Source organism: Cynocephalus volans, chromosome 1 (genome assembly GCF_027409185.1).
Source record: "Cynocephalus volans isolate mCynVol1 chromosome 1, mCynVol1.pri, whole genome shotgun sequence".
Taxonomy (NCBI): Eukaryota; Metazoa; Chordata; class Mammalia; order Dermoptera; family Cynocephalidae; genus Cynocephalus; species Cynocephalus volans.
The window spans coordinates 175,960,659-175,978,727 of NC_084460.1; the positions used below are offsets into that span (position 1 = coordinate 175,960,659).

General features: G+C 33.2%; 1 protein-coding gene across 2 annotated transcripts in view; it reads right to left on the reverse strand.

Moving 5' to 3' along the window:
• The window catches only part of LTN1 (listerin E3 ubiquitin protein ligase 1), a 49,880-nt gene that overhangs the window by 16,482 nt on the left and 15,329 nt on the right, over positions 1 to 18,069 (reverse strand). For both annotated transcript variants that reach the window (XM_063099960.1, XM_063099952.1), the window contains 12 exons: positions 17,319 to 17,492; positions 16,197 to 16,387; positions 14,777 to 14,912; positions 13,069 to 13,875; positions 12,323 to 12,364; positions 9,584 to 9,773; positions 8,900 to 9,139; positions 7,789 to 7,942; positions 6,880 to 7,024; positions 6,295 to 6,481; positions 4,583 to 4,742; positions 3,540 to 3,644 (listed from right to left, as the gene is read on the reverse strand). In XM_063099960.1, coding sequence (XP_062956030.1) covers positions 3,540 to 3,644; positions 4,583 to 4,742; positions 6,295 to 6,481; positions 6,880 to 7,024; positions 7,789 to 7,942; positions 8,900 to 9,139; positions 9,584 to 9,773; positions 12,323 to 12,364; positions 13,069 to 13,875; positions 14,777 to 14,912; positions 16,197 to 16,387; positions 17,319 to 17,492 — 2,531 coding nt within the window. The remainder of the gene's footprint in view (positions 1 to 3,539; positions 3,645 to 4,582; positions 4,743 to 6,294; positions 6,482 to 6,879; positions 7,025 to 7,788; positions 7,943 to 8,899; positions 9,140 to 9,583; positions 9,774 to 12,322; positions 12,365 to 13,068; positions 13,876 to 14,776; positions 14,913 to 16,196; positions 16,388 to 17,318; positions 17,493 to 18,069) is intronic.

Consider the following 18,069-nt stretch of genomic DNA (forward strand, 5'->3'; position numbering starts at 1 on the left):
GGATGATGAGATTGTGGATCTTTTTTTGTTGTGGTTGCTACTTTTTCTTTTCCGCATATTCCTAATTTTTGAAATGAGTATATGTAAGTTTTCCCCCATGTATGATTTGTTAAAAATTACACTAGCCACTAGCAATATGAGACTATGATCTCTTTAAGAGTCAGTTAAGGGTCGACTGGTTAGCTCAACTGGTAGATCATGGTGCTGATAACACCAAGGTCAAGGGTTTGGATCCCCATACCAGCCAGTCGTCAAAAAAAAAAAAAAGTCAATTTATTCAACTTAAATATTACCAGTTACATGTCCTTTCTTTGAACTGATATTCACGTATGTTCATACATATACAGTTGGGTTTTATTTACATAAAAGGAATCACTGTAATATACTTTTCTATTATTTGCCACTTACGTACTTTATAGATGTTTCTCTCAAAATATAGATATGTTATTCTATTTTAAAAGCTACATAACAAAAACAAGATCTACATAACACTTTCTATGAGTGTATCATAATTCAACTACTATTTCCTTATCAGTGGACATTTGGGGTTTTTCTCCCCCAAATTTTTGCTCTTACAAATAATGCTGCAACAAATGTCCTTGAGCACATATTATTCTACACGTGTGTAAATACCTCTTTAGGCTAGATTCCTAGAAGTAGAATTGCAATATCAAAGCACTTGAATATATTCTATTTTGGTAATTTCAAATTGCTTTTGGAAAAAGTGTCAATTTACACTTTCACCAAAAATGTACAAGTGACTTGCTGCACACTTAAGTATTTATTTCCTGGCAATATGGTGGATAGAAAGTGCTGCTTTTAATTTTAATTAATTTTAATTTGTACCTTAATTTGTACTTCTGCCATTATTATGAAGGCAAATCTTTTCATATTTCACATTTCATAATCAACTTACCTTTGACCATTTCATCTATAAATTGCCTGTGCAAGTCCTTGACACATTTTTCAATTTAGATGGTTTTATTCATTTATAAGAACTATTTATATATTATGGAAATTCTTGGTAATTTGCAAATGTCTTCTCCCATTTTGTCATCTGTCCCTGCAACCTTTGTTTATTATATCTTTATTATATGTCATACAGAAGTTTCCAGTTTTTAAAATTTTTGTGACAAAATTATACCTAAAAAAAATCTATATATTAACCATTTTTAAGTGTACAGAGCTCACCAGTGTTAAGTACATTCACGCTGTTGTGCAACTAATCTCCAGAACTCATTTCATTTTACAAAACTGAAACTCTAACCACTAAACAAGAATTATCCATCCCCTTCTTCCCCCAGCCCCAGGCAACCAACATTCTATTTTCTGACTATGAATTTGACTACTCTAGGTAGTTCATATAAAAGAAATCACAAAGAATTTGTCTTTTTGTGACTGGCTTATTTCACTCAGCACAATGTCCTCAAGGTTTATCCATATTGTACCATGTGTTAGAATTACTGTTGTTTTTTTTCAAGGAATACATATTATTCCATTGTATGCATATTCAACATTTTTGTTTATCCATTCATCCACTGATGGGCAGTTAGGTTGCAAAAAGTTTTCCTTTTTACAAAATAAAATAGATTTTCCTTTAGGAATTCTGGCTTTCATGCTTTGATTTAAAAAGATCTTCCTCATGACGACTGCACAGAATCTCTTATTTTCTCCTAATACTTTTATAGATCTATTCTTTTAAATATTTAGCTTTTATCCACACTTTATTTCTCTATATAATGTAAAAGAGGGGTCTCATTTTTTTCAAACACATGTCCAATTTTTCTGCTATCATTTATTATTGACTCACCTCAGTGATTTGAAATGCAATGTATATCAAAAACTAAATTCACATTTACGTGTGGATTGATTTCTGAATTCTATATTTAGATCCATTGATTTGTCTATTCTCCAATTTTATATTGCTTAATTACTATAGCTAAATAGTATATTTTATAATTGGTAGGGTAAGTCCTTCTCACTTTTTTCTTTCAAAAACTTCCTAGCCATTCTTGAGCACTTTTTCCTTCAAATATAAACTATGTTTACAACAGTTTATCAAGTTTTTCAAAATTGTTCATGAAATTTTGATTGAAATTGCATTAAAATTATAGATCAATACAACCATTTTTACAATTTACCCATCTGATTTTGTGATCTTCATTTTTTTTTTTTTTAATTTAATTCTGGGTATTTACAGTTTTATTGTCATTGTGAATGAGATGTCTTTTCCCCATACTATTTTTTAATTTATTCTTACAGGTGAATAAAAAAGTTATTAATTTTTGTATGTCAAATATATATTCATCTCATTAATAATTAGTTCTAATAGTTCTTCAGTTAATTCCATATTACTTTTATAAACAGAAAAATTTTTAAAAACTATGCTGAATAAAAAAGCCAATATCTGCCTTATAACACGAAGGTCACAGGTTTGGATCTCTGTACCTGCCAGCCACCAAAATAAATAAATAAATAAACAAACAGACAAATAAATAAATAAATAAGTTAAGTAAGTAAGTAAATAAGCCAATATCAAAACGTTACATACTGTATTATCCTATTTACATAACATTCTTAATAAATGGCATAATTATAGAGATTTAAATGACATAATTATAACAGATTAGTGGCTGCCAGGGATTAGGAGACTGAAGGGAAGTGCCTAGGGCAATAAAAGGTAACACAAGGGATCCTTATGATGTAACTGTTCTATACCTGACTGTGGTGGTGGTCACATGTGAGCTACATAGAACACACACACGCACATGTAAGCCTGCTCAATGGATTATATCAATGCCATTTTCTTGGTTATGATTTTGTACTAGGGTACCACTGGAAGAAACTGGATGAAGGGTATATGTGTTATTATTTTTTATTCTTTGTATTATTTCTTACAATTGCATGTGAGTCTACAGTTACCTCAAAATAAAAAGGTTTTAAAATGTTTTAAATAAGATTAAAAAAAATCAATATTTATTGCAGAATTCTGCTGTGCCACAGCATATATATATCATTTCAGAATTATTCTCAGTAAATCGGTAAATTCAAAATGCTTCTTGGTAAATTTCAGCAAAGTATTAATTTGAAGCTGAGTTTCACTAGCATGTCCAACCCCATAATCTACTTCTTTCCCTTAAGAATACACTTATTGCATTTCTAGAACATACTTCAATAGGATAATCCTTATTAAGAGCAGTAAGTAACTTTCTCTATCACCCTCACATTGCAAATAAAGTGATGGAAGAAGAATGTTAAGGAGGGAAAAAAGAAAGATTTCTACCAGGAAGATTTCTGCGGAAAACAAGCTTATGAAATGCTATTTGTTTAAAGTATAAAATTCCACAACAAAAGGTTATAAAGTTATTGTGTCCCTAACCTAAAACAATTTGTTTTAAAGTCTTCAATTCTTGTTTCCTTTAATTTCTTCATTTCCTAAACCTCATTTTCTTGATTCATTAGAGACTGTTCATTAGCTAGGGATTGTCAAGGTGACCAATTACAAAAAATTACAAGATAAAAATTCGAAATAAGAATACCCTTCTTTTCTCTTATAATGTGGTTTTACTTCATCAGACGAAATGCTTCGGGAAAGGATCAACTTAGCAATAATAAGAGACCAAAGTGTGCCATTTTCCCTGGATCTAAAAAAGGAAAAAAAAAAACAAAAAACCCAAAAACAAAAAACAATTATATTCCAGTTTGAGTGTAATTAATAAAATTTTTAAACAATGGCTACATGCATGCCTTTTACAAAATTAAATAAATCATCTTGTGAGGCCATCACAGGACTTTGTACCCAAGCAACTGCCATTAATTACTTAAAGGATTGGGAGTTTAGGCTTTCCATACTCCTTCACAACTAGTACTGAGCTCTCATCCCAAGGCAACCCCAAAGTCCCTGAAGTCCCAATAGGGGAGATGATGTTTAAGATTAGGCTTGAAGACCAAAAGCTGCCGCTGGGACAAGGAAATCTCCCAGATGACACCTAAGCTGGTTTAAATTGAAAAACCAAGGAGATACTAATATCCAGTGAGGAATGTTGTGAGGTAGGACTGATGAGGAAGCCTAGGTCCTCTAATACTGCAAAACATGCTCCAAATATTACAGGCAAATTATAAACTCTTAATGAGAAAGCTGTTCAAAGTAATAATTTCAATAAGCTAACTGCTATAACCTTCACAAGGACTGTTTTCATACTTCCTCATCTAGGGTATTGTGGTTATAATATTACGACACACCTATAACAACATGTAAGGTAAAGGCTGAATTTGAGAGCAGTAGGAGGCATGGGCCACAGAGACAAATAAAGCAATTTCTATTGGCTTCTACTTCTTTCATCATCATCTATACTCTGAACATATTATGGATTTAATAAGACAGGCAAAATATAAATATATTCTCCCAGAAGATTAAATCAAATATATAGTATCCAAAAGTGTTTATCATTAAGAATAGGGGTTATTTAGATAAGCCCTCTGGTTGAAACATTAGCATGAAGTGGACTGACATCTTACAGAAGGCAAAGCCATAAAAAGTAAAATAATCATTTAAAAAATGTAAAGTGAAAAGGATTCTTACCTGTTAAATAACAGCTGCAAAAAGCCAGAAGTATTACCAAGAACACGTAAGTTATCATACGTAATATTCATTTTTTGAAGCATTTCACAAAATCCAGTTAGAAAAATAGGTGGATTGTCTAATTCTTCACACCACTGCAGTGAATACAGCAGTTCTGCAACTAACAGAACAGACAATAGCAAATTATCAGATGTACTTTGTGAACAAACCCTTCGGTCATTTTCACTTCTCTGCCCTATTTTCTAACACTATTGTGCCCACTCATCTCAAAACATCTATGAACTGATTTTCAAATCTGCTTTGAGATTTCAAAGATACTGAAAACTTATAACATCTGTCTGAGACAAAATACCACCCCTCTCACAAATCTTACTTGGTTCTTTTTCTGATTAGTTAAGAATGTGAAAAGAATCTAAGTTACTAGAGATAATGAAAGAGTGTTCCTACTATTGAGACATAATTGGTAAAAAGTTGCACTCAGGAAAAAAACTAATGGACCCAAGACCTGAGATAAGAAGTTCATGCCAATGTGGTAAGAAATGGGAGACAGAATGACACAGTAAAAAGGGCATAGGCCTCAGTGACAAACTGGTCTAAACTCAAATATATGTCTATCTTGAGCTGTATGCATGGTAATCAATTAGGATATTACAACCTACTTCACAAGACTATTGTGAGAATTAAATGACCAAGTGTCTATCACAAAACCTGTCATATTGTAGGTTTCTAATACATAAATAGTTGCAACATCCTTTTATAAGCCATGCATGAACTTTGGAGTCAGAAGCCTTGAGACCTACTTCAAAATCTAATCCTATGAGCAAAGTAATTCTAATCATGTCAAGATAATGAAAACAACAATAATAATATCTGACTAATAGGGTTGATAGGAAGATTACATAAATAACATTGCCCATTTGTAATTAGTAACACAATGAACAAAAATAAATTAATATAAAAATTATTGCTCCCATATCCAATATAGTGTTAGGAAGGTTTCACCCTGTGAGCAATGTAAACTGTACGCTTATTTCCTTACCCTTAATTGAATGTGGAGCTGGCTGACCAAAAGAGGTGTTTCAGTGTTTTATCTTTCTTCTGCAGAGCATATATTCTCCCCTACCAGTAACTGTGTTACAGCTGATGGCTTACAAACAAGATTGACATGGGATTTATTCAAATTCTATGCCTTTAATACCATGTTGTACAAGTCACATCACTACTTACAATTCTAAGCCAGTTTCTGAAATGAGGAAACTTGCTGAGGTCCTAAGTCCTCTTGGGATTCAACATTTAAACCTCCACTTGCCAGGAAAAAAAATCAGAGCCCAATGAATATGAAGGTATAGAGGTTCAAAATTCAGCAGAAAATCCAGAATCCTTGATACAACACCAAAGCTTCACTTACCCATTTTCTTTAGGGTATATGCCATAGGATCTGCTTATACTGATGTCATGCCAGCTTGAGTAACTGATCTTATACCAAATTATGCTCTACAGCTGATGAGATTATAGCAAGATTTCAGTATGTTTCCATCCTATTTGCAATTTAACATTCATCACTTAAGTAACCTCAAGTTTCCCATCACTAAAATAATTAGTAGGAAGCTAAAGATTCTTGATGAACTAAAGATTTAAATTGTAGTGTAATCAAAATCACTTTAAAATTCTATTTACTGATACATTATATCCAAATGCTCATATATACTTACTTATTTCCTGAAGCTCATTATTTTCGAAGACTATTTCCTTTTTCAGTGCAACTAAAACCATTTTGCTCAATAATGCTGAAGTACACAAATGGCTGGGAAGTGTCTTTGTATCTTGCTCCTTAAAATCTGTTTTGAAACATTCATAATTCAAACTCAATCTTCCCTCTAAAAGAGGTCTATGTAACCACTGTGAAAAGAATACATTAAATTATATACAAAATCATTAGATATTTTAAATTATTTACTACCTATACAATTCAGACAGGAAACAAAAATGAAGTTATCAGAATATCTATTTTATTAGTAAAACCACAAAAACCTAGAGGTTTGGTTTCTACAACAGGAAATTATTAGCATGTATATTTCTTTAGGACTCCTTAAGGACAAAACTAGGTCTTATTCACCTTTGCCACTGTCAAATGGTGTCTTGCAAACAGCAAACATCTAATACATGAATGTTCAGAGACATAAAGGCAAAGCAAGATACTCATTTATTTTTCTCCCCCAGAATAAAATAAAATAATTCAAGTTTGCATGAAATCCAAACTTCAGAAAGAGTCATATACTCTCCAATCTCAAAAATACCTGCATAGGGAGAGACTGTCTCATCTTTTCCCATTCACAGTTGTTTGGCATTACACTTCCAATATAAACTCCCAGAAGATAAGTATCTTCACTCTCCAGAAACTTATTTAGCAAATCTTCAACAGCAGACAAGAGGACCTGAAGACTGAAAATAATGCAAAGAATTTAAGTGTTGTAGTTATGCTATGACTAGTCTGAAAACCCAAGTACATATTAAGTACCCTGCAATAGGTTATCTGATCAAAAAGGATATGAAAATAAAAACAGTAAATGACCACCCAACCCCACAATGGACATAACACAAATCAGGGATCTAATCAGGGATCTAAGCCAACATTTATGATTTGAAATCAATTGGTGCTTCTATCACAGAATGAAATTTATCTGACCTAATCCAGATCAGATATTTTTGAAATAAAGCTACTTACTCCATAAAAAGAGCATGATTATTTGATCCAACCCCAAGAGCCTCTAGATGCATGGTTTTCATTTTTCTTATAGAATTTAGGTATGAGATGTAAAATGTATTTGTAACTCAGTACCTAAAAACAGTGGTTACCTATCCCCCCAAAATAAAACAAGAACAATCAGTATGTGTGGTGGCCATGAGAGGTTATGGTCACAACCTACAGCAGCCTACGACACAAGATATTACCCACAATCACATCACTGGCTACAAATGAAGGGTCCAGCAGATATAACAAACCATTCTTCAATTGACACCTTTATGTATAAATATTAAAACAAAATGCTATTGGAAAAATTTGTTTGGATCTTCTCTTAGAGCCCTGTAGATTTCTTATATAACAAGTCATTTTTCATAGGCACTCACACTAATCATAGAATCTTATTTAAGGATAATGATCAAGTATAAAAGAGACACTGCAACTGAGCACAAGAAAAATTTACCTTTTGATATCCAAAGATGAAGACTGAACTTGGTTCTTCAGCCACAGAGCAGACAGACGTAGGAAGGTACTCTGTTTGTATGTACTGCCAGTTCGATGAACCAATACATTTACACCAGACAGCAAAGTATTTTTCAGCTTACAGATAAGAAAATCTAAAATCAAAGATGTGAAGAGGAATTTGTAATCTTACTGAATTAACTCTAATCAGTAGAAAAATGTCTGAAAAATCTGAGATTTTTTAGATGCCATTTAAAAAAGAAAACACAAAATTAAAATTCAATTGCCATAACAAAGTAACTGTGTCATAAACATGCAATAATACAAGCTAGCTCATGCCATATAAATGTAAAAATTAAGATTTTTTTTTTTTTTTTTTTTTTTTTCGTGACCGGCACTCAGCCAATGAGTGCACCGGTCAGTCCTATATAGGATCCGAACCCGCGGCGGGAGCGTCGCCGCACTGCCAGCGCAGCACTCTACCAAGTGCGCCACGGGCTTGGCCCAAAAATTAAGATTTTAATAGCTAGCTTTTTTTCTCTCTGAAATTATTTGCAAGAGTTGTTCTTTTGGAGATGTGAAAAAAAATTATTACACCCTTTCCAAATGAGAAGGTAGTACTTAAAAAAGCATTGGGAGAGGGGAGCTCTCTATTAATAGTATGATTTTATGTTCCTTTCATAAATAAGTCTGAATTAACACATAGGCAAGAAAAAAGTCCTTAAAAAGATAATCTCGATTTCATGTTGATATACAAGACTGGATATTTTACTATAGTAATGAGATGAGATATCATCATCCCCATTTATGAATAAAGAAAATGAGGCATCAAGAAATTAAACAACTTGGCAGAGCTACTAAGATTCTAACTCATTTATTATGGGCCCTTCCAAATTTCCTTGGTATCAAGTAAGAACTTTACACAAAACATCTACATACATATTTAATTTGGTTTCTAAAACTGAAAGCATATAAGACTGCAGCCCTTCACTCAAAATGCTTTAAACTTTCCAATACATTATGATTCAATTAATAAAGCCTGGGCACTTACACTCACTATGACAGTCAGAGCCGGAGATTCCCAACAAAACATTTAAGCAGTAGGCTATTACCTGGCAAATGTGTTTTTTCTTTACTCTCAGCACATAACTGAAAGAGAGTTAATAATAAATCTTCAGATGATGGCATTAACAAGCATCCTTTCGCTGAGCTGAAATAGTTATAGGCCACATCACATATATCAGACACTGATGAATCACTATTTTCAGCTTCTGACAATTTCTTTGTTTTAGATAAACTTTCATGAAGTTTAATAATGATTCTTTCAACATATACTTCTCCAATCAAGTAATCTAGAGGAAAAGAGTTTGAACAGACAAAAATAAAAAATATTAACAGTATATTTTTAAATAGCTAACTTTGGGTTGATAACCACATGGTCTTTCCATGTGTTTTAAAAAAAGGTGTTTATGTATTAGACAAAATTATATCAACAAATCAATCTGTTCTCTTACACAGGTAAAAAAGCAGTTTTAAATTAAGTAAAAAATAGCTATGGTCTACAAAATTAGAGCAAGCAGCTTTGCTACATTCAAAACCCTTTAGAATATGAAACTAAAAATATTAAATATCTTCCAAGTCATGCTATAAATAACAAGTATTTAGAGTGCTTACAAAATTAAGATATTTGAATGAGTTAAGTCTTGTCCTTCTCAACCAATAACATGCAAACTAATCCCCCCCAAAGACGAAAAGGATTATCCCCTACTAGAAAACAAAAGCCATATTTTTCCTACCGTTTTTAACATGTTGGGATAATACCAAGCTTAGAAGAGTCCATCTTTCTGAGAAGTAAGATTCTGAAGTTACTGTGGATTTGAAGTCCTTATTACAAAGACAATCTGCCAAGTTTACCAGTTTGTCTCCAAGGATATCACCTCTTAGCCAAGGAATTACTAAAGCAAGTTTATCTGAACTGATACATGCCTAAAACCATAAAATTAAAGCAAAGATTAGAAGATCAAAAAGTTTATCTGTCCAAAATATGACTTGCACCATATTACCTCCCTTCATCATCGTGGCCCCAACCTTACCCCCCACTCCTCTTCCTCAAGTTCTAGGAAGACTTGTATCTTCCTATTCCCCACTAAGCCTAGCTTAACATTCAGTTACGTGCTTTGCTCATTATCTTCCCAACTATAAATATTCTCCCTCTTGTTTACTTAACAAAATCCCATCCATTCTTTGAAAATCAATACAGATCCCTCCTGCTGTATGAGGTCTCCCCCATCCACTCCAACCCACAATGATCACTGCTTTTCTCTGAATTTCTAAAGCACTTACTGGATTGTATTATTATTTAAATGTTTCGTCTGTGTATGTCTTGTCTTTCCAATGAGATTATAAGTTCCTTGAGAGCAGAGACTGTCTTAAACTTCTTTGATACCTGCTATCAACACTGCAGATACGTTCAATGAATAATGAATGAACTGTAAAGATGGATTTATAAAGGCTCTATATTCAATTTTGTTCATTAATTTTGCTAAAATCAAATAACTACTTTATAATAATGGTAAATTACTTCAATATGAGCAATGGGATTTATTTCCCCAAATTCTTTGGAATAGAGTTACTGGGGCCAGGTATCTGACAGACACTTGTTTATTTTCAAGTGGTGGGGAAGCAAGGAAAAAAAAACTTGTAAATCCACCCTTAAAGCATGCTGATCCGTGTTCCCAGAGCTTCTTTTGCTTTAAGGGCTGAGAAGAAAGGAATTTTGCAACTTGGTTCATTTCAAAGCAATCTGGAAAAAAGAAATCCAAGTGTGGATTGGGTAATGGCTAAAAAAAAGTTTGTCCTTTTATTTAAAAAATTGTAGGTAACCAGAACTTATATTTTAGTCCAAGCTTTACCAATAAACTAGCCTCATGACTTTGGATAAATCTCTTAAGCAACCTGAACCGATTTCTTAATCTGAAAACTGAAAACATTAACCTAGAGAATCTCTAAGGTCCTTTTCTGGTTTCAAAATTCAGGTTTGTTTTTCATTTGATTGTTTTTAAAGAAACTGACTTTAGGACTCTGCTTATAAAGTATCAGGTTCTACAAAACAAACAAAAAACTACTTTAGAGTTTAGATGGCTATAATACTGACTTTCCTATGTAGTTTATCAAAACTAAAACCCATCTATTCTATATAATCCTGGTAGAAAAAATAAATTTCTGAATAAAATGTCCCTCAAGTTAGCAAGACCTGAAGTTCAACTTCTCAGTGTATTAAAAGAATCTGTCCAGCTGTAAGGAGATGGGGAGGCTAGTGACTCATGGAAGCACAGGAAGCAAATACTGGCTAGAAACTTCCAAAACACTGCCCAGGAAGAAAATCAGATACTCTTTCCAACAGATGCAAGGACCTAAACTACCTGGCAGCTACATTCCTAAGTTGGAAATGAATATATCAGCCTAGTCTTATCAAGTTATTATCTCCCCCTACTCTAATTCTAGGCTTATCAAGCAGCTTTCTGATAATCTGGCTTTTCGTGTAGTTTGTCTACAGGGAGAGAAGGCACTGGATGCACTAATGCAAATGGTGTGCCTGATAAGTTATTTTTCTAATTGAAAAATAGTAAACTAATATTCTGTATTTACTTTATAAAAATAAACTATTGGGGAAAATGGGAAGTTATTGTTTAATGGATACAGTTTCAGTTTTGCAGGATGAAAAAGTCCTGGACACAGTTGCATAACAATATGAATACACTTAACCCTACTGAACTGCATATTTAGAAATAGTTTAGATGGTAAATTTCATGTTGTGTGTTTTTACTACAATTTAAAAAATAGAAAAAAACTTGTAAATTCAAAAGAGAAGTACATAAAATAGAAAAATAATCAAAAATGCTTTGAAAAAAGAGGAAGAATTTTAGGCCGCTAGTCATAACATTTCTATAGTTGGAAAAGTGTTATATTATTTACATCTTATAAAATTTATATCTTCATTAGGAAAGAATAGTTAAGCTATTTTAAAAATAAACGGTTTATATTCTTTGATTTCCTTTCATTATTCTTATAACTAATTTTCTAATTAAGTCAAATAGCAATCATACAAAGACTAGAAGATTTTAATTTGTCTAATTTAACTACTCCAGAGTAGAGAAAACTTAATTTCCTGATGTGCCCCAGCCAAAGCTAGAACCACACAATCCATTCTTATGAAAGAAAAAGTAACCAGGATAAGAGCAGAAACTGGTAGCCTTAACTAAAAGATAATAAAACTCTTTTTTACCTGCTAGGGAAGAAACACTAGATTTTTCCAGAGCCTATTTATTCTTCCCTGATATTCCTAACTGAAAGTTAATACTATCGAGAAACAAAGATCAAATGTCCCAAAATATGGGACGTTACAATAATAAGGAAGTTCTCTAACAAAGACACCTGACTACCTTTCCATATTCAATGTGTGAATGTTTATGATTTTAATTTTTCTGTACCCATAAATACAAAAGAAGAAAAGGAAATAAAAATTTCTGGGAAACCTTTTCAATAATCTGAAGAAGAGAATTCCACGTCAGGTCCACCTAAAAGAAGAAAAAAAGTTAGAAACAATGGGCTAGAACGAACAGCAAAATTTTTAAAAATTAAATGAAGTCCTCCTCTATGTAACCAATAACAAATTAAAACTTTTTTTTTTTTTTTTTGTCGTCCTTTTTTGTGACCGCGCTCAGCCAGTGAGCGAACCGGCCATCCCTATACAGGATCCGAACCTGTGGCGGGAGCGCTGCTGCGCTCCCAGCGCCGCAGTCTCCCGAGTGAGCCACGGGGTCGGCCCACAAATTAAAACTTTCTTAGCTAGTCCAACTTTAAAAAGCACAGAGTGAAATAATTCACCCTTTTGGTTTTTTTCCTTTTTTTCTTTGACTGGTAAGGGGATCGCAACCCTTGGCACGGTGTGGTCTGCACCACGCTCAGCCAGTGAGCGCACCGGCCATCCCTATATAGGACCCGAACCCCTGGCCTCGGCACTACCAGTGCTGCACTCTCCCAAGTGAGCCACGGGGCCGGCCCAATTCACCCTTTTATTACCATGCTTTTGTCGTCATGGTACTGCTGAACATCTACCCAGCAGCATCAGATACTTCCCAAATCACAATCAAGAGTATACTGCTTATCTTTAAGTTGACATCAATTAACAGTCAAGAAATAATCTAAAATTATCTCCCATGAAGGCTAATTCTACTCATCTATTATTAAATTAGTTTAAGAAGATATACAACAATAATACCTCAGTCAGATCATCCAAGACATCTTTTCTTTCCATATCACTGTCACAGCAACGGAGGGCACTGTACAAAATGTCCACCAGGTCACTAGCATCCTTCCTTTGATCTTCATTTAGCCAACCTATTAGTTTCTGGTATAAAAACCGCACCGCAGAATTTTTTTGTACAAGTTTGGCTATTTCGAGAGGTTTGGCTTTGACAATACTCTGTTTTTCATCACCAAGGAGCATTTTAAATACCTGACTTGAAGAGAAGGAGTTGAGCAGTGTAGAAAGAAACCTAAGATGTTGCTCTGACTTTTGTTCATTGACATAATTAATACTCATCTCAGCAAGTTTACAGACTAAGTCTTCTAAAGGTTTTTTCCTTAGAGGAGACAAAAGGTCTGAAGAATTATGAGTAAGAAAAAGTTCAGTCGATTCAGAACCTTCACTGTTCTCTCCTTCTGAAGATACATATTTTTCATTCTCCTTGTTACTTTCAGGTATCTCATCAGCAAATCTAACCTTACCAATTCTTTTTTTGTTTGACTTCAATGAGCTCTTTGGCTTCTGAAGGATCTGTAAAAGGTGAGACACACCCAAAATGGACTGAACATCAGCTTCTGGCTCATTGATTTTCTTGACACAGATATCTGACAGTCTTTCCCAGAAATTTAGCAGTACGTTCTCCAAGTTATAAGCCATTTTATCATCTTTTTCCGTGTCTGCTTTGGTTTCCCAGGAACTTAAAGTTTCTGCTAAATGGTTAAATAACTGCTCATGTTCTAATACAGGGTCTTTGAGAACTGCATCAATAAAAGGAATCAACTGAAAGAGAAGGTAAAAAAATACAAAAGTTCAGTTTTTGGAAGAAATAAAATTTAAACAAGGTAAATATAAACCACTATGAAATTTCATTTTTGCTAATTGAAATACATGAATTATCCCCCAGAGCTCAGAAAAAAATTAACTTGAAGATCATTTTCATATCATACAAAGAGCTTAATAATTTCATCATGCTCCACACAAATTACTTCTTTTTTATTACATAAGTGAGCAAGATTCCTGGTAATTAACAAATAATTCTGTGGTTTTTTTTCATCCTCTGGACTTATTCAAGTGTTTTGCTTTTCTGCCTTATTTATAGGCAAATCTAATTTATTATGAGACTACAAGCCAACATGAAAGACAACTAGAACCCACAGAATTCAGAACCCTTTTTCTTAAATTACAAAGGGAAGATGAAGAAGTTAACTATCTGAGACATCAACTAGGATCTGGGTTTCTATAATCTCATTAACTTCCTACCATAAGGAACCATATTCCAAGAACCTGCTCTTATCACTGCTCTTATCATAAAAGCCAAGCCCAATTATGCACAAAAAGATAAATGCATTCCAGTATTTCAGAAGTAACAAGATGATTATTGCATAATTTAAACTTAATACAAGAGATCATACATAGCATCTTCAAATTCTGTTTTGCATTGCATCTCTCTAAAACACTAGAGACTGACTTGTCCTCAAGCATTATGACATTACAGTAGCAACTGACAGTATGGAATTTTTACTTATCTGGTCATGAATACACATAACTCAATTTCTAAATTACAAAAATGCAGTCTTTATAAGGAAGACTACTGAAAAAGGCAACAAGATACAATGAGCTTTATTCTTTATAGTCAGTATGCAAAGACACTGATGATATTTACATTATAAATACTAAATACCTGATCATTGACGAGCATCTGTTCAATCTCTTTTTCACCTAAATTTTGCTGCATTATAAAACGTAAGCATTCAAAAAAGGCAGATATTACTGCTGAACACTCTGAAAAGCTGGTTTTCATTCTTTCTGATGACAGCCTAAAAAATAATAAATAACTGTGGATTACTCTTTCATGAAAAAAGAAAATAAAAGCCCGGAATCACCAAAATAAAAGGGCTTTGTACCAGGCACAGAAAGGTAAAATACTACATGCCCTCACTCATGTGGGAACTAAAAAGAAAAAAGTTGAGCTTTTACAAGTAGAGCGTAGAATTGTAGTTACTAGAGGCTGGAAAGGGGATGGAATAGGCTGGAATAAGAAAAGACTGGTTAATGGATACACAATTACAGACAGACAGGAAAAATAAGTTTTGTTGGTGTACTGTAGTGGTAGGTATCTATAATTAACAATAATTTATTGTATGTTCTCAAATGGCTAGAAGAGAGGAGTTCAATTGTTCTCATCACATGATAAATTTTTGTGATAATGAAAATGCTAATTACCCTAAATTTGATCATTACACATTGTATACATGTATTGAAATATAACTCTGTACCCTGTAAATATGTACAATCAATACTTGTCAATTAAAAATAAATAAATCTAAAAAAAAAAAAGAAGAAAAAGAAAAGAAAACGTATCATACATGAAGAAGAGGATTTTTTTTTTTTTTTTTTGCAGCTGGCCGGTACAGGTATCTGACCCCTTAAGCTTTGTGTTATAACACTGTGCCAACTGAGCTAACCGGCCAGCCTGAGAATTTTAAAATAAAATTCTTAAACTAAAAACTGGGAACAAACAACCAAAATACATACAGCCCAATCAGATATGAACTTGAAGAACTGTGGGGGAAAAATCATATTTTCAAAAATGTATCAGCAAAAGATAAGAGATACTTATTTTCTATGCATGGACCAATCTACCTGCAAATTTGAAATAGAGGACTTAATCAAATAACGGTAATGTTGTAATGAAAAAAATTTTTAATTGTAATAAAACTATCTTTCAACTTCAACAAACACACTGAAATAATACTTTAAGTATGAATTTAAACAGTTATAATATTTAACTACGAAAATTTTAAAAACTTCACTGGCTCATTTTCTGCATTTGTATATTTATGTTTATCAACATTAAAAATGGCTCATTTAAAATGGCCTATTTCCACCTAGGAGCCTTACCCTATTTACCTAACCTTCTGCTTTGAACCACCACCGAAGCTTTGAAAGAACTCCAGAAAAGAACTGCAATTATAATTCTCTGAAAACTTTAAAAGTGTTTAATGAACAGAAAAACAATTTGGAAAAATTTAAAGAAAATAATGAATACGAAAACAAGAAAATTTATTTTGCTTTAAAAGTCAAGAATTTAAATTCCTTACCCTGCAGCTAGAGAGGTGAGGAAATTTTTGAAGAAATCCATCTTTGGATCTGTAATGGACTGAGGGAGTTTGCTGATAAATGGCAGAAGATAAGGATAAATGACAGTAGCTAGACCCCGACCACCTTCACGAACCATGGCTGACAGCTTGGGAAACACACTTTTTTTTGCATTTACATGAAGCCAACAGTCCTAACCAAAGAAAAGATTACAATAGCAATTAGAGATCATAAACATACTTTTCCTAATTAAGAGAGAAAACATAGGCTCTCAAAAATAAAAATCAAGTATTTTATCTAAAGAGGCTAAAATCTCTCACTACCATTAAAAACTAAAACTCTGAAATTATAAATGTATGAGGGTACTTCAAAAAGTACATGGGAAGATTTGTATTATCTTTAATTCTATTATTCCATAACTTTTTAAAGTACTTCCATATTACATATACCAATCATGTATTCCACATGCTTACAGGATAATATTCATTAGAAATAATTATTTAACTTAAAGAATTTCTATAAAAGAAAGCTCTTTCTGGGCCAACCCTGTGGTGCACTCGGGAGAGTGCAGCGCTGGGAGCGCAGCGACGCTCCCACCGCAGGTGCTCCCACCGCGGTTCGGATCCTATATAGGAATGGCCGGTGCGCTCACTGGCTGAGCGCAGTGTGGGGCGATCCCCTTACCGGTCACGAAAAAGACAAAAAAAAAGAAAGCTCTTTTTAAAAGGGACAGTTTAGTAACACCTAAGTCGTGGGTTTGGATCTCTGTACTGGCCAGCTGCCAAAAAAATAAATAAAACAAAAAATAAGAAAATAAAAGGGATAGCTATATTTCATCTTAAATGTAAGATTCAGATATGCGGACTGCATTGAAACACATGAGGTTTAAAGAATAATTAATACTGGCTACAAAGAAAGTAAAATTAAAAACTCTATAACATTTTACAGTCAGTTTAAAATTTATACAAAATTTGAATTAAGTATTTTATTTCCAAGAAAGCATTTTCCCAGTAAGTTTTAGATATTATCTGACAGATTCTCTCTTATATGGTATCTAAAGATTCTAAAATACAATTAGAAAGAAAAGTATCCCCCAATGTACTAAACATGCCTCCCGTACGTACCTCAATAGTTGTAACCGTATAGAGTACAGCTTCCCAGAGAGCTGGGCAGACAACGGGGTCACTGTCACCAATGCTAAGAAGAACCGATGGGCTCACTTTGGATGCTTCCTCCTTCATCAACTGTGGAATGCGCTGGCATAAAGCAGAAACCAACTCAAAATAAGCTGAGCGGATCTAAAGAAGAAATGGAAAGCTGAATTAAATTAAAACCTAGTAGAACTTGATAAGATTTTTTTTATTTACGGTAATGACAGATAGATTATTCACACTAACCCTTCCAACTTATAAAATTAAAAGACTTTCAAAAAATACTTTAAAAAATCTTCTTAAAAGTATAAAATGGCTGAAAAGACATTAGAAATTACAAAGGCAAAAGTGAAGGCAGAAAGAATTAATTCAACTTTCTCTCTCTTTGGCTGAAGCAAACATAAATCCTCTTTAGTGGCAGAAGCCTTCATATGAGGCCTCCATTAGAGCCACACAAACAAAACATAAGACAAACCAAGAGCCATGATCAGCAAAAAAAAAAAAAAGAAAGAAAAAGAAAAAAAAAGAGCACAGAAATCTGAGACTTTAAATCTTAGAATTATTAGTCAAAAACTCCATAACAATGCTTATATATTTAAAGAAACAAAAGTAAACAAATTTACAGAAACAGGGATCCTAGAAAAAAGTCGATTTGAAAAAGAAACAAGCACAATTCCTAAACTAAAAATAAATTAACTAAAATTTAAAGCTCAATTCACAGTTC